Source organism: Natator depressus, chromosome 17 (genome assembly GCF_965152275.1).
Source record: "Natator depressus isolate rNatDep1 chromosome 17, rNatDep2.hap1, whole genome shotgun sequence".
Lineage (NCBI taxonomy): Eukaryota > Metazoa > Chordata > Testudines > Cheloniidae > Natator > Natator depressus.
The window spans coordinates 19,464,101-19,481,325 of NC_134250.1; the positions used below are offsets into that span (position 1 = coordinate 19,464,101).

At 54.1% G+C, this 17,225-nt stretch overlaps 1 protein-coding gene across 2 annotated transcripts in view; it reads right to left on the reverse strand.

Annotated features, from left to right (window-relative positions):
• The window catches only part of SRRM3 (serine/arginine repetitive matrix 3), a 178,697-nt gene that overhangs the window by 55,856 nt on the left and 105,616 nt on the right, over nucleotides 1-17,225 (reverse strand). For both annotated transcript variants that reach the window (XM_074974574.1, XM_074974575.1), the window contains exon 4: nucleotides 2,137-2,238. In XM_074974574.1, the coding sequence (XP_074830675.1) occupies nucleotides 2,137-2,238 (102 nt within the window). The remainder of the gene's footprint in view (nucleotides 1-2,136; nucleotides 2,239-17,225) is intronic.

Consider the following 17,225-nt stretch of genomic DNA (forward strand, 5'->3'; position numbering starts at 1 on the left):
CCCCTTCATCCCATTCCAGAGAGACACACACATCACAGGATGGGAGTTATCGTAGGCCAGATTCTGACTTCAGAGGAGTCACTCCCGATGTGGAGCAGTGTAATTGAAGTCAGTGTGTTCGCATGCCTCAGTGCAGCCAGTGGTGTTACTTTGGATTTACACAAGATGCGAAGTGAAAAATGCGTGGGGCAACTCTGGATTGATACTGACCTACCCCTGGTTACACCAAATTCCGTGCAGTGCCTAGCAAAATGGGGCCAAGGCAGGTAGTGTAATTGATTACACAACAGTAACTGATGTCAGGCTCTGTGGAAGTCAATGGAGTTACTCCAGATTTACCCGGATCAGACCCACTACACTGGCAATTAATTTCAAGGGCCAGGGCACAAATGGCACTGGGAGTGCACTCCACTGGGAGTGCCATGTAGAAGAGAAGCATTGCCCCAAACTGGCAGAGGATGGGCATGTGGGAGAGGTGAGTGAGACCCCAAGCTGCTGAGACTTTCTCTCCTAGCATAGACCTGGAGCACAGTTTTGCTCTCCGTTTACATGGGTGCAACTTCAGGACAGTGACACGCAGCACAGAACTGGACCCCTAGGGTGGCAGTAGTGCTGACAGACAACTGCACCCCACCGGTCCATGGCCTCACCGAAGCAGAAAAGACAGTGACTGACAGGAGAAGAGCAGAGGAGAGATTTTCTGGAATGGCAGGAAGTGGCCAGAAGCTTGGAACTGCCTGAGCTGGGAAACCCCTGGCCTCTTCGCAGGGCTGAGACTCAAGGGACTTGGGTTCTCTTCCTGGCTGTGCCACGGGCTGACCTGGGGTAAGTCAGGTCCCTCCCTGTGCCTCAGTTTCCCCATCTGTAAAATGGGGGTAATGACACCGACTGCCTTGGTTTGAGATCTCTTGATGAACAGTGCGGTATAAAACTAGGCGTTCTCCATGGGCATAAGGGCACAGAAGGCCTCGCTTTATATATTTTTTACCTCTGCTGTGGTGAAGGGAGATCACTGCTCATCCTCCCCGTGCACCATTATTTATCTGAGTAACCCGCAGAGGTATCGCATGCAGTGAGATTTCCCAGGAGAGTTGGGAACTCTTTGGGGGTTGCTTGGCCAGACCACAGAATCTAAGCCAAGTTTAGAAAGCCGGGCTCCGTACAGTCTGGAGGCCAGCCAGGCCTCTGGGATCTTGTTGCCCTGGATTTGAGGGGTGTGTATACCCCAGAATGTGATCAAGCTAATTGCACCCATATTATGTGCTTTTAGCCACCATCAATTAATGAAATAGACCACATAGTTAAGGGTTAATTTGGAGACAGGCTTTCAGAAGCAAGGTCATACCTAGCTGGCAGTTTCTGCTCATTAGAATAGGAGGAGGGGGGCAGACAAGTAAACAGCTGAGACTGAAAACCTTGGTGGTTGGAAAACCTTGAATCTAGACGCCGCTAATATTAAAAAGTGTATTAAAAGTTAGGAAAAGTGATGATCCAGGAGGGGTCATTATGACCTATGTGCTTTGTAAAAGTTAGTTATAAAAAATTAGCGAACAGAGCGTACTTTGGAGCAGTCCTCTGAAGCCATCTTGAGCGGCGTTTTCCCTGACACCCTTTCTCCCTGGCAGGTGAGCAGCTGGCCACTGTGAACCTGCTGTGAATTCCTCAGTACCGTTCCAGATGTTGGGTAAATATCTGGGATGTTCTAAACCTATTGCTCAGATCTGTGTGTGCTTAAATCTCACAAACTGCTGTGCTGGACAAGAGCACGCTGACTTACACGAATCTTATCAGATGGAATTGCTGTGTTCCCATTGACATCAACCAGAGCGAAATCGTTAACGTGCCCCTGCTGGGGGTTCTGAAAACACCAGGTAACAATCTCAGACCCATTCACTTCCTCCACCGTCAGCCTATGCAACGTGATGGGGGCACGAACGCAGCTCCCCATTGTATTTACTGGGCGGGGAGAGAAGGGAAGGAGAACTGCCCTGGGTCAGTGGATCCTGATCTGCTCCCAAGAGGGGGGTAAATTGGCGTGACAAGAGACTACGAAGCCCAGGACAGGTGAGGTGAGAATTCAATCCTTCCCCGTGCATCCCCCACCCCTGCCCAGCTGAGTGACCCTTCCATACTCACATCTGGCGCCCGTGCTGGTCCTCCCTGGTGAGCACTCCCTCCTTCTCCATCAGCATTTGCCGGAAGGTCCCCACTTTCTGCCGGATCTCCTCTTCGGAATACCTGGGGCAGAGAGAGAGCTGGAGAGTCAGGGATGCCATCGCCCTGAGGTCACGCTCCACCGACAATGCCCCACTCCGCGCTTCCTTCCCTCCTCTCTCCCACTCCCCTCTCCTGGCCTTCAGCTCACCGCTCCCTGTGTCTGGAGCCCCTCATTGTGCCGGGGTATCGTCCAGCCCCCCTGGCTCGCAGGCTCAGCCGAGCGGCCAAGGACGGATCGGCCCATGGGGGCCTCCCCATCCCCAGAGGTTAAGGGGGCGTCACACCAACAGGGCGGGGAGAGCACCCACATTGTTACAGTGTCAATAGGGCAGCACATCTCCGCTGGCCAGCATGGGCCAGGACAGAGCCACCGCTGGGTATTAGCTCTGCCAGCTCTTCCTACCCCTTGGAGGCAGGGCCTGGCTCTCCTGGGTGGGGGGAGGGCAGTGCCTGGCTCCCACCCACCCAGACTGGGCTAGGGGACCAGCTCCATACCCCTCCCCACACACACACTGCAGGCTCCCGATAAGGACCAGGCAGGACGCACCCTCCCTCTGCTGTCTCCCACTCCCAGTGACTTCACGGAGGGCGTGTGGCCTAAAGAAGGACTTCGGGGTTGGGCCCGTGTTAAGGTAAAGGGGCCAGACCCTGAGCACAGACTCCCCACTCGGGGGGAGGAGTTCCAGGGTGGGCAGAGAGTGTGACGGGGCACAGCGGGAGCAGGCTTGCTCTGGGGACCCAGGACTACAGGGGGACACTTCCTAGGGGACCACAGCAGCTGGGGAAAGTCACCGCCCACCCCCCGCCCAGTGGTTGCACATGGTGGGCTGTGCTATGCAGGCAGTGAGAACTCCCTGGTCGTGTGTTCCCCTCCCGGAGGGCAGACACGCTCCCAAGAAAGGCGTCAACTCAACACACGTCACACTGCAGGGGCAGCATCGCTATCCCTATTTCATAGCTGGGAAACTGAGGCACAGAGAGACGTGACTTGCCCTAGGCTGCACAAGGCATCGGTGGCAGAGCCTGGGACAGAGACCTGGGTTTTAATCCCACTAGCCTGCTGCGTGTGTAACTGTGAGCAAATCACCTCTCTGGGCCCCTCTTTCCCCTCCCACCCTTTGTCCATCTGTCTAGCTAGCCTGAGCTCTGTGGGGTAGGAACTGTCTCAAGCTCCGTGTGTATACGGCGCCTAGCATGCTGCGGCCCTGATCTCAGCCGCAGCCTGTTTGCAGTATTGTCACACAGAGAAGATGAACGCTCATCTCTAGACACTGGACTGTCCCGCTCCCCCAGCACGCACTCCCCGGGGACGTGACACCGGGCCGGGCAGTAACCTGCTCCATGGCACAAAGCCGACGGGAGCTGTCAGAACAAAGGAGGAGGGGATGGACAGCTTCCTCCCCATGGGCTCTGCCTGCTCGGAGAGAAGCAAAGCAAGTGAGCAGAGAATAACAGACCCATCTCCTCCCTCTCCCGCGCACGCACACGGCAAGCCAAGAGATATCGACCAGCTGGCAAAGGCAGCAGGGACCCTGCCGGAGACCACAGCCAATGAGCAGCAGCTGGAGAAATGGCCATAACTCAGGATCAACAACTCGTGCAAGCTAGAAGACGAGGGAGAATCACCCCCTAAATGCCGGAGCCAGCAGCCCGGGGCGGCCTTGCCATCTGTAGCAAAGGAAAACAAGGCCAGGGTTTAATCGCCCAGGCCAAGTGACAGGGATAAACGGGCCCTATCCCTGGGGAGTTTTCACTCCCATCGCCCTCATCCATTTGTCCCTGGTAACCCCCGAGGCCCATAGCTTCCCGGAGAGGCCCTGGCATGCCAATGCCAGTGCTGGCACCTTGCCCTGTTCCTGCCGGGCCTCAGAGTGCTGCTGGCGGCCCCGGGCAGCTTTTGCCTCAGCCCTTGGAGGCAGGAGGCATGCCCACTTCTGCCTCCAGAGCAACACATTGTGGCGGCACAAGGAGACCCCAGGCCCTAGGAAAGGAAGCTCAGCCCAATAGTTACGGTGTTTTCCTGGGACTTGCGAGACCAGGGTTCAAGTCCTGTCTCTGCCACAGACTACCTGTGTGACCTTGGGTAAGTCACTTAGTCTCGCTGTGCCTCAGTTTCCCCTCTGTACAACAGCACTGCCCTGCCCCTGGGGGTGGGGGTGTTATGAAGATAAATATGTTAGTGCCTGGGGTGCTCAGACACCAGGGTGAGGGGACCACACGAGCACCAGGGATAGAAGGGCCCCAGTCCCCCAGTTTGCAACCCACATGGAGGTGGGGGCCTATCCCAGGAATATCTGGGTACGGAGCTAGTCTCTGCAAGGGGCGTGTGGCTGCCGAGAGCAATGCTCATCCTTCCTCGTGGACAACAGGGCTTTGAACTGCAGGAACCTCAGGCTTGTTAGCATTAGGCCTGGTAACGTACGTGTCGGACCTCAGCTGTCGGCGCTGGGCGGGGGGGGGGTGAAAAACACCACTGTACATGCGTGTTCAAAATATTCTTGTGTGTGACAGAACACAGAGGGCACCTGGAGACATGGTTACAGACAGCTCATCCCGCCGGGCTGGCCACCAAACTCCCCAGGCCCCCTTGCTGACCACGCGCCAGTCCCTTGCTGTGGGCGACTGCTGGACACCCCACATAGGGCGGGGGCAGGCTGTGACAGCCCCTAGCTTGATGAGAATGGCTAGGGATGCAGACAGCCAAGTGCCTCTTGGAGGCGATGTTCTTTTTTCGCTGAGATCCGACTCGCTACCAGACTGGGGGGAGCGGGGGGAGCACAAACAGAGCTCGCGATGTCTGGCCTAAAGCCAACGGTGCAGAGAGCAAATGCGTGTCTGGGCCATCTGCCACTGACCTCCTGGGAAGCTGGCTCGGTCCCGTCCACCTCCCAGCTTCACCCTCCCTCCCGCCAGTCTGCTTAACTGTCCAAAACAGACTAGGCTTTGGGTTATTATTCACAGTGACCAGCCTCGATTGGGCACCCATCACCATGGCATCCGGGCACTCACAATGCTTCAGTGGAGATGATCCAGATCCCAGTCGGAGACACCAAGCTCCCAGCCTCCAGCTTTCCCAGCCAGCCAGGCCAGCAGGAGGAGCCAGGAAAACAACGGGGGGGGGGGGGCTTTCCAGTAACTTCACCAGGAGGGGGAGCATTACTATTATTAATCGTCTGTATTAATAGGGCCCTGTTGTACTGGGTGCTGTACAGACATGGTCCCTGCACCAAAGAGCCTTGCATCAGGAGCGGAGTATCCAAGGACAGTGGTGTTTATTATCCCCATAGTACAGATGTGGGGGCTGAGGCAAGGGGAAATTGTGTGACTTGGCCAAGGCCGCTGGCCCAGCTAAGATTGGAGCCCACAAGCTCCAAGGCTGGCCTATGGATGGATTCACCCTGGAGCAGAGCCCTGGGCAAGGAGGTTTTTCATGGTTTGCTCTGTGAGGCAATCCCACTGCTTCCAGAAAGTGCCAGGGGACCTCTTGCCTGGAGAACCGCCCAAGATGGGCTGAGAGGTCCTCAGTGACAAATCCCATCCCGAGGATGGTTAATGATTGAGCGGGAGGCAGGCAAGCCCTTCAGCAAAGCCTCCGCCACCCCATGGCTCATCATCTCCTCCCCTCATGTCTCCAAGCCTCTGTGCAGCACACGGGTCACCGTGAAGCCATCCCAGACACGTCGCCCAGTTTCTTTATTTTACATCCATCTCCTCATTTATTCTCGGCGCAAGTGACAAATGGAAACGCAATTTCTCCCTCCCAGCCGGGGACTCCAGCTCTCCGCAGGGCGAGCTTAATGAAAGTCTGTGATTTAGCCAATGTGTCCTGGAGCCGGCACCATCGGGCCGCATCTCAGGTAGAAAAGCCACAGCACCAGGGCCGGAGAGCTGGGCAGGGATCAGATTTACTGTCTTGCAGGAAATTCCGTGATGTGAAAAATGCTTCTGGTCCAAAATGGAACGAACACGATTCTCCCCCCTGGCCTCCAAAATTTCCCCATGAAACAGAATTGTGAACAAATTTTTCAGTTGAATGGTTTCATTTTGATCAAACTGAAACATTTTGCACTGATTTTGACTTTACAAAAGCAAACGAACACGAGATTAGAGACATTTGAAAACCAAGTTGTTTCGAAAACACAAAACAAAGAAAAAAATCAAAACATGCGGGTCCAAAAATGTCAACACAATGTTGCAACCTTATTGAAAACTCCCCCACCCCCGTATTTCCTCCTCCACCCGCCAGAACCAGAGTTTCATTGACATAACAAATCTCGGAGAAACAGTTCACTTTTGACAAACCGGCATTTTCCAACGAGGCAGTTTGCCATCAGGTAATTTCCTCCCCGCTGTACTTAACGTTCCACGTGGTCTGTGTGAGCGCCCCGGTCCCCCAGGGGGAAACGCCGCTGACTGACACTGAGGCCACACGACTCTCCTGCCGGACGGGTGGCATTCGAAGAGTCGGAGACTGTATCAACACCTGAGTTGTTTGTGGGCCACCAGCCGGCACAAGCCACAAGTCACGCACTGCGTTCTGGAGCAGGGACGGCACCTTCTACCCCCTTTTACAGAACTTTCTCTGCCAGAAGGACTGAAAGGCACCGAACCAACAGCTCGAGAAGCTGGAGATTTTGCTACCCAGGGAACAAGGCCAGCAGCAGTGAAAGTCTTCCCCATACCCCTGCCAATGCGCCATATGCCTGAACAAAAGTGACTGATTAAGGGACGTCGGTTTCCTTGGCCTTTCTAAGGATGCCAATGAGGGATCAAATCAGTGGCAGACGTGGGGGCGGTTTCACGGACGTGGCTGTTAAGTGGGGGTTAAACGGTTTAAGGGGCTTAATTCACTCCTCCGCACGGGGGTGGATTTCAGCCATTGCATATGAACTTGGCTGACCTCGGCTGAATGAGCATGCCTGAACCGGGTCTGAGCACAGCCGTGAAGGAAGGAATCTGGAGCTCTTAAGTAGGGGTGTCTGAGGAAGCTATTGCCCAAAGCAAGCAGGGTCAGGAGCGAGATTAGGCGGTGGCCCACGTGTCTGGAATAAGCCGGGAGAGGAAATCCCCCGTTGGCTCATTCAGCTACTGAGTTTTGTAAACAAGGTTCGTTTTGCCCTGTCGGGCTGTCCGCAGTATCATTCGATTTCACCCATGCATTCTTCATTTTCTGGGACTGTTTTCTCAGGGTCAGATCCCAAGCACTGCAGAGCGCTTGCCATGAGTTCTGGCAGCTCAGTGCCCCTCCCAGGATTTGGCCCTAAATGTGGAAGTTCTGGGAATTAGGAAATGAATTATTCCGATTCATCTAACTTCAAAAGCAGCATGGATGTGAAAAGCCAGAGCGCTGAACCTGGATGTCAGTCAGCCGGGCTTTGAAGAGGAGGGTGGAGGTTCAGAGACACGGAAGACATGCCTGCTATAGGGAAGAGAGCCAGGAAAGTCTTAGCACAGAGCAGATGAGTGGCAATTTCTGAATCCAGCTGGATCCAATGGATCATTTGAGGCCTAGTGGTCTAAGATCGGGACTGGGAAATTGGATGCCTGGGGTTCTAGTCCCAACCCTGATAACGCCTCTTGGACTGTGTTTACATGGGGTTAGTTGTGTGGCTGCTCTTCCTTCAATTTAACGGTGGCTTACTGCATTTTACCTTAAAGCTGTTCCTAATCAATGCAAGCAAAACGGAAAAGAGCCCCTCTGAAACTGAAATCCAATTAGCCACAGAGCGGTCTGCGCCAGGTTAACTACATCAGTTTAAATTCACACCTTGGGTGCAACTTTCTCATGGGGACAAGGCCTAACTGATTTAAACTAAACGTGATTAAGGCTGGTTTAAGCCAAAATAAGTCAGCCTACGTGGCCTTTTGTGTCAATTTAACAAAGCCAGTTTAAAAGTCACCCCTCTATAAACTAGCACAACTCTGCATGTAGGCAGAGCCAGAGTTTGGGCAAGTCACTGATCCCCTCACTGGGATGGGGTGTCTGAGAGAGACCTGGCTGGTGTGAGCTTTGCTACCATTTGGCAAGCTGCTCCCTTATTGGACAGCAGCAGGTCCTGATCCCAGGAAAGATTCATCAGAGTCTGAATGCCTGTCTAAGGTGTGACTGGGGGGGCCAGTGCGGTCCTGCTGCCTCTGTTTAAGAGAGATGGGGTCTCACCTAGTGCAAAGCAAAGTTGCCTGCAGCAGCCAGAGCACTAATTCTCACACTAAGCAGGGCCTTCGATCATGGTCACCCCATAACAACAGACAACATAGGTACAGGGCAGCCAGGGGAGAAGGAAATGAAGAGGCAGAGATCAGGGAGAGATGTTTCCCGATGAGATACGAACTGAGATGGAAAGCTGATGAGATCCCGATACAAGGAGGCTGTTTCAGCTGGCAGGAGATGCAGAGGAGAAGGTTCTTGCACCACTTAGACCAGGGCAGGAACTGTCTTTTGCCCATCCCCCACTGAGGTGGGCTTTCCAATTCCCGTGGCTGAGAGCTGTGACCCGGATTATTCTTACTGCAGTGCCTCCTAGCGGCTCCACACCCACCCTGTGTGTCTGGGAGGGGGGTCGCCAAGCCCACACAGAGCTAGAAGGGTTAATGTGCTGCTGTGAGCCCAATCAGCCCCTCCTGCCGCACCTGTAGCAGGTGTCAAGCCAGAAGGGAAGGGCTAAAAAGGGGAGAGCCTGCCCCAGCAAGGTGGAGAAAAGACCAACAGCCCTGGTGTGGGGAGAGAAGCCAGACTGGAGCCGGGATAGGTTTCATGCCTGATTGAGCTGCCCCGGAGGGCAGGTAGGCCCTGACCGGGACCTGTTTAGACCTGCTGGTGGTTTTTAGGCCAGGCCCTGGCAGTGGGGTGGCTGAGAGCTGGATAACCCTGAAAGGACCGAGAGCACACCCAGCTGTAACATAGATTTGATTATTCTGTGGTTGTTTGGATGGTGACTTTGGACTCCGCTAGCTTGGAAGGAATTGACCTTTGTAGTGACTTGGCTGGAAGGCTGAGCCATGTAAACCACCAGAGAAGGTGCGGAAGTACTGACTGGGGAAACTGAGGCAGCTGGCCTGCACCACCAGCCCTTGCCAGGGTGGTGGTGTCCTGCTCAGTGCCAGTCATAGAACCACAGGATCGGTGCTATGGGTCTAGCTTTACAGCTGTCTCTGTCAGTAACCCCTTCAGCATGCCAGACCTCCTAGGGGTCTCACTCCTCCAGCAGGGTAAGCCACATGGCCTCACCGCCTCCTTAGACAGGATCTCTGGGCTGTCCGCGCTCCTGCTTCACACCGTGAGCTCTGCTCAGTGCGTCCAGCTGAGATGGACGCCTGAAAGAGAGTGGGACGCTCTCAGGGAGCGATGCACCCCCGCTAGATTCTGCAGGCCGCTCAGCCACCGCCGGGTTTATCCGGCGCAGCAAGTCCTTAGGTGAGCACAGAGAAATGAAAGTTGAAGTCCCGTTACCCTAGAGCAGAGGTTCTCAAACTGGGGGGTGGGCGTGTGAAATGTATGGGGGGGGGCATGAGGAGCTCTGGTCCTGCTCACATTTTACCCCCAGCAATGACTAACTAGAAAAGCTGATTGCTCCAGACCGATCAGGTCCTCCGGTGGCGCTGGGCCTGTGGATGGATTTCTGTTCCGCTCGCACAGCGGTAGCCAAAGTCGCTGCCTTCGGTACGTGAATCTGTCGGCTACGGCGCGGTGCGCATATTAAACCGTAAGCGTCGACCACAATCCCAGTTCTGCTTTTGTTCTTATTACAGTGGATGGTTGGCTTTGCTTGAATCAGTGCCTGACTGGTTTTAATAGTTAGTGAGAGATTTATGTTGTGGGGTTTTTTAATTAGGCTATGTGCTTGTGTGGCGGGCGGGGCGGGGAAGACATGAACTTCTACAGACACAAAGAAGGGGGGGGTGATCAAGTAAGTTTGAGAACCACTGGTGAACCCCTGGGGTCCAGCTCTGTCTCTCTGGCCTCACTTTGTCGGAGTCCCTGGGTGAACAGCCCCCTGGAAGCTCTCAGCAGCCAACCCTTAACCATCCTCCGGCACCACCCCCGCCCTCGGTTCTCCCGCTGGGCAAACGCTGCTTGGCTTCCTGCAGAAAGGTGGGCCATCCGTGGTAGTTGATGGTTAGGTATCAAAGTCCCAGTGATTGGGTTTGCCATGGTTTTCTCAAAAGCTGGCCCAAGCCCCAGACAGCTAAGTACCATTTACACCTGTGTCATAGCCTCAGCAGAGAGCAAAACAACCCTTTCTCCCCAGTAGGTAACCCTGCTGCACATAGGGGAAACTGAGGCACACACAGGCCTCACAGAAACATTACAGAAGATTCCCACTTCATCACAATGTCCAATCAAAATAGCTTATGTTTTGAGTAGAGTTCTCCCAATTGAGGTGCAGGCTGAGCATTATTCCTGGAAATGATTCAGCAAATTATTACCAATATCAAATTAAAGTCAAGGTGTGGGGGGAATTCCCCACTCTGTTTGTGGGCTCTTTACAAGCAGAAAAGGAGGTGAGATTTTTCCAGCAAAGAACTCATGGCTGAACAGGTCTACTGCTGTTACCTGAAAGCTTGATTACAGAGAAATAGAGATTAGCTGGGACGTGGTAGTCTTTTGCACTTGTATATTTCGTCTTCAAAGCACCTTTCAAACATTCACTGATCCTCTCCATGGTCTTGTAAAGTAGGGCTTGCCTGTATGGGGAAATTATTCCAGAATAGAAGAGGGGGTGAATTTAATTGTGGTCAGGTTCCCTGGGTAGACAAGCCCTGGGATGAGTATTTGTATCTCTGAGTTGCAGATCACAGAATGGAGGCAGAGCTGATCAGTGACTTGCCCAAACTCTGGCTGTGCCAAATGCAGAGTTGCGCTAGTTTATAGAGGGGTGACTTTTAAACTGGCTTTGTTAAATTGGCACAAAAGGCCACGTAGGCTGACTTATTTTGGTTTAAACCAGCCTTAATCACGTTTAGTTTAAATCAGTTAGGCCTTGTCCCCATGAGAAAGTTGCACCCAAGGTGTGAATTTAAACTGATGTAGTTAAACTGGTGCAGACCTCTCTGCAGCGAATCGGATTTCAATTTCAGAGGGGCTCTTTTCCGTTTTGCTTGCATCGATTGGGAACAGCTTTAAGGTAAAATGTAGGAAGCCACTGTTAAATTGAAGAAAGAGCATTCTGCAGTGTGGGGCGCGGAGGTCACAGGTTCGAAGGGGGGACTCTCCCGGACTGTGCCTGGTACGTGGCAAAAGAGAGGGCCTGAGTCTCCATGCCTGTCAAGGCTCTGCCTTTCACCCTCAGCCCTGTCGCAAATGATCCTTCCCATAGGTCCCCTGGGCTCCGAAGGGCCGATCCCTTCCCAGTAGAGATTCCCACGATGCAGCTCCCAGGAGAAGCCATTGCCAGGACCCAGGATTAAGTTAACTAAGGCTCTGATGCGGTGAGGTGAGATTTCTGGGCTGGCTCGTGGATCCAGAGTGGCAGGAATGCAGGCCACTGAGCTAATAATGACCCTGGGGATTTGTATAGCACTGTGCATCATTGTCACAAATTCATCCTCCCAACCCCCGGCAGGACAGATGGGGAAACTGAGGCTCCTGGCTCCTGGCCTTGTGCTCTGATCAGTAGCTTAGGCCTCTCTCTTCGACTAAGAGTCTAACCAGGCAGAAGGATGGGGATGAGATACAGAGCCTGCAGGGGGGACCTTGCCTTGGCAAGCCCAGACTGGCCCGCCAGCTCCTCTTTGCTACACGGAGGGGCCACCCCCATGCCTGGGCCATCTCCACAGTAGCTGTTTCAGAGCAACGTCTCTACCCCGCCAGCACTTGGTGTGGCTTGGTGCTCAGAAGGACTGTAGGACAAGAGGTGGTAACAGAGACGACACTGACTCATTGCCTGGCCCAGGATCCCTCCCCCTGGACGGGGTGGGCAGAGCTCTCTTCTCTGGAGTCTCCCTGCTCCGTGAAACCTGCGCCCCGTCTCTGCACCTCTCTGCTTCCCTTGCTTTCATTCAGATCAATAAACCCGACTTCCTTCCTTCTCCCAGAGGATCCGCCCGTCCAACATATCGCTGACAATCAGAGCTCTCTGGCTCACACCAGAGTGAGTGCAAACACAGCCAGGCGTGGCCTCAAGGCTAGGTCTGGGCTACCCAAATCTGGGGGTATTTGGACCCGGTGTTTTGGTTCAGTACGCTAGAGAGATGGGAGACATCAGCACAGAATCACTGCTGAGAATCTAGCCCAGAAACCAGCTGAAATATTCAGTTCAAACTCTGAACCTTCCTTAAGTTCAAAGGTCTTTGGATCGGGCTCAGGCCCGTCTTTCCCCAGATGTATCCCGTGCCCGTTCGAGTGCAAAGGAGATGAGGAGAAAGCAGTTCACATTCTCCCTCCCTGTGATCCTGTCTTGGGTGGCAGCTGGTGCTACCAGATGCGAGCAGCTCAGGAGAGGCCTGAGCTGATGCCCTTGTCTGGCTGAATTGATCACACTTCAAAAGCCAGCCCATCCCCGAATTCCCCATCTATTGGGCCCTGTGGCACAGCCCCCAAGGGGCACTCTGTGCTCTCTGCTTGGTAACCCGCTCCGCCATTTGCCAGGAGCAGCTCCTGGTCTGAAAGTCTGGCATATTTTTAATGTCATGCCTGGAAGAGGCTGACCAGCCCCCTCCGTGCGGCTGCAATTGGCTTCTGCAGGCCGGGGCTCAGTAACAGTTTGTGTAATCGACATGACAGGAAGGGGGGGGAAGTTACTTAGTCACGGACCAGACTTGAATAAATAAGGCGTTGTGCTCCACTCAGCCTGCTGCCTCGCTCGCTCTCTGAAGCTCTGCGTCTGGAAAGACCCAAGCCCCATGAAAACATTCTTTGGCTCGGCGACGTTTCGGGCCGGCTGTCAGACAACGGGGAGCTCGCGAGGCTGGGAAGGAGGGGAGCAGGAGAGGAAAAAGGCAGAGGAATGTAACAGACTCACGGGTCGCCCTTTAAAATATACATCAAAATGCCCAGCAGGAAGAGAGAAGCTGGCTGCAAAGCGAATGGCTGCCAGAAGGCGAGCGCCAAGCTGGGATCCACCCTGAAAATAGAAGGGTTCGCGGACACTGGCGCTGCCCTGACTTTCAATGGCTTCATTCCTTCCAAACCATTTCTTTTCCGTAATCCCTTTAGGCCCCACTCGTCAGTGGAATTCATGGCTGGAGCTGGGCGGGAAATGGATTTCTTGTCCTGGAAAATGTTTAGAGATTTAGAACATTTTCCCGTCCCGAATCCTGGGAAGAAAAGTCGAAAACCGGAACATTTTTTGCAAACCAAAAATTTGAAAAATCTTTCAGAGCTTGGCTCAGCTCAGGTCCCCCTGCCCCGGAGCTAGCCCCGTGTCCGCTGCAGCAGAGCGAGCCTGACACGTCGAAGGAGACCCGCTCCCTTTGTGTATTTATCTGGTGGGACTAGACCAGGGGTAGGCAACCTGCGGCATGGGTGCTGATTTTCGGGGCACTCATGCTTCCCGGGTCCTGGCCACCGGGCTGGGGGGCTCTGCATTTTAATTTAATTTTAAATGAAGCTTCTTAAACATTTTAAAAACCTTATTTACTTTACCTACAACAATAATTTAGTTATATATTAAAGACTTATTGAAAGAGACCTTCTAAAAACGTTAAAATGTATTACCAGCATGCCAAACCTTAAATTAGAGTGAATAAATGAAGAGTCGGCACCCTGCTTCTGAAAGGTTGCCGACCCCTGGACTAGAGTCATGCGCATGCCTTGTGCTAGCCTTCTTTACGGCGGGGAATTTCCCCTGCGGACCATGGAGTTCACCACTCTCATGCCCAGAGTGGCAATCAAGCGTGGCCAGCACCCCCTGCCACCTAACCTCCCACTTCAATCTGAAGTGAATGAAACTGCATCCATGTACACGAACTGCGGCTCTGGCCCATTCGCTCGAAGGGAGCTACACCCGTTTACATCAGTGGAGGATACAGCCCCATTGACTCCAGTGCAGTGATGCCAATTTGGGCCAGCGGAGGGTCCGACCCCCAAGTTACTCAGCAGGAATAAGAAGAGGGGCAGAGAAAGCAGAACGCCATGGTCAAGGAGGGGAAAGTTTTGAGGCCGTCACTCAGAGGTTCCACGCTTTGATTCACACTGGCCTCGGATGCGCTAAGGCTCCACGAGCCAACCCGCTCTCCCTCTGCTGACCCCAGAAAGTTGGCTCGTGTCAGAAAAGGATGAAACGCAGGAAATACCCTGAAATGTCTCTCTGCAGTGCAGGGAAACGGCCAGCAACAGTCTCTGGGCAGAGCTTGTTTGCAAAGAGATCTGCCCCACATGGGCTCTGTGTCTAGGTGACGCTTTGTCTCGTGTATAGGATGAGATAGGAGACCAGGGTGCTGCTCCCAGAACTGAAACTGTGCTCTGTGACCTTCAACACGTTACGTTCCCCCTCCGTGCCCCAGTTTCCCCTCCTACCCTTACTCTGCCGTAAGTGTTTAGATTGTAAACTCACTGGCACACGTAGTCTCTCTCCCCATGTGTACGTACAGCACCTGGCACAGTGGGGCCCTGATTGTGGCTGGGAGCTACTGTCAAACAAATAATAATCCATCAGGGAAGCTTGCGACTCTGCAGGAACCATTTCCCCTCTGCTAAGCCCTTCTCTCCCATTCCTGGGGTCTGCAGCTGGATTAACGGAGGATCCATCACTGAGAGAAAGAAAAGCCTGCAAGGATCTCAGAGGGAGCAGCTTGGGCCTCCCTCTGCGTCAGACCCAGGCCCTTCCAGATGCTCTGGGAGCCCTGCTCGGCTCAGTGGATAGCACTCCACCGAGCCTGATCTCGCTAGAGACTGCCTGGCTCGAGCTGCCCCCTTTCGCTGCCCTGCCGACAGGAAACACCAATAACAGGGCTCGGCCCTTCCCAGCTGAGGGGCTCCAAATGCTCCAGAGACACTAACAAACCAACTGCCTTGCGAGGCAGGTATCATTAGCTCCAACGTACAGATGGGGGAAACTGAGGGCCAGAGAAGGAAAGGGACTTATCCAAGTGGCTAAGCTGGGAACTGAACCCAGGAGTCGGGACTTCCAGTCCCCAGCACTAACTATATCCTTGCCCTTAACAATACCATTTCCCAGCTCCTGACATCAGTAGATCTCAAAGCGCTTTACAAAGGAGATCATGCTCATTATCCCCATTTTACAGATGGGGAAACTGAGGCACATGAAGGTGAAGCACCTTGTCCCAGGTCACCCAGCAGCAGAGTTCAGAACAGAACCCACGTCTCCTATACCTGAGTCCAGGGCACCAGCCTCTGGAACATACTAACTCCTAACTGCATTAGTCACATGTATAGCTAGCCCTACACTGTGGGACTCCTCGACGCGAGGCAGAGAACAGTCACCGCAAGGAGAGCCAGCTGTAGCTGGGCATGGAGGCTACAAGCATCCCCTGGGATGGTGGGCCTCTCAGCGGCTCGCTGTGCAATTCCTCCTCCCCCCTTCTGTCTCATCTTTTTGCTGCCATTCATACAACGTCTGTTCCTTGAATGTTTCCAGAACGTGGAGGGTCGCAAAGCCAGCTCAGTGCCCCAACCACACCCTGGGCAGGGACTCCATTCATCCCAGGATCTGATTCTCTACTCTCCTTTCCCTTAGGAAGTCATCTCCATCAGGGCAGGGTGGGTGCACTGTGCTACCAATCAGGCATCTCCATTCACTCACCCCCGGGGTAGCATTTGGCACCGAGCTGGCACAGGTGTGAATGATAAGACAGCGGGGAAGCAGGCCCCCAGCTGGCTGAAGCTGGTGGAGATGGGAGCGAAAGGTCCTGTGGCAGCAGATGGTCTATGGAGGAGTGAGGAGGCTACAGTGACAAGGCATCACAATGCACGTGTCCCTGGCAGGTCTGAGTTGGACGTGTACATTCAGTGGCTCGGATACACTGCTGGCATTAGCCCCATTGACTGCGCTTGCTTCCGTGGAGCTGCCCCAGTTTGCACCAGCCTCACCCGCACAGCCGAGCTGCACACGAGAGCAGCCCATGGGAAATCGCAACAGACAGGCCTCATCAGCACGAAGGAATTTCTCCCTAATCTCAAGGTGCGGCACTGGCAAAGCAGGGCTGAGGCTGGTGATCACAGCAGACAGGGCCTTATAAACCTTGACAAAGAAGGGTTGCAGTGGAACCGTAGCTAGGACTTCCCGCGTAGAGGCAGTAGGGACTTAGAGGCCCAACAGCCAAGGCCAGGGTTTGCCTCGATGTTAAATCCCTCACCAAACAACGGGAGCATGCCAGGGAGTAAATCAATGCAGGGATTCCCACAGGAGCAGGAATCAGTGGGACCGTGGGTGGGTGTAAATCGGTGGTGTGCCCGATGAAGAGCAACAGCTGGGGAAGTTGGTCAGTGGCTGTTAATCAATGGCTCAACAAAGGGCTGTAAGCCATCTGCACAGAGGTGTGACTAAAGGGGGTGGCTCAGGGGCGTAAGCCAACCAGGGGAGCCGAGGGTAGGTCAGCCAGGGCTGCGGTTGGACGGTGTACCAGTTATCAAGGCGGTGACTCGACGAGGGTGTGGTGTGTGATCGGGTGTGACTGGTACAAGCCACTTCTACTCCCTGTCCAGCCATTGATTGCACTGTATCTCTCTGCCCTGAAACCCCACAGGGCTCCGGAAGCTGCCTCTCTTCCTGATCCCAGAGCCTGCACAGCCGTTCTCCACCAGCTGACTGCCCAAGCGCAAGTGAGCTGGGTACAGAGCGATGGAAATCGATAAGGGGTGATTTACACCCGGCTGTTGATGAATCGGGAGTGCCAGCTGCTCAGCAATACGATCTGGGTGTACGTCAGCCAGGGGTGAAGTGAAGGGGGGTAGGAACCAAGGGTGTGAGCCACACGGGGGTGTAACCAGACATGCAAGCTGCTCAGTGGTGTAACTGGGGCAAAAGGGGGCCAGGTGTCATGTGCACAGGGGTATGATGCAGTGCAAAATTCCCTTCCCCTCGCCGTTAGACCAGGTGGAAGTATCA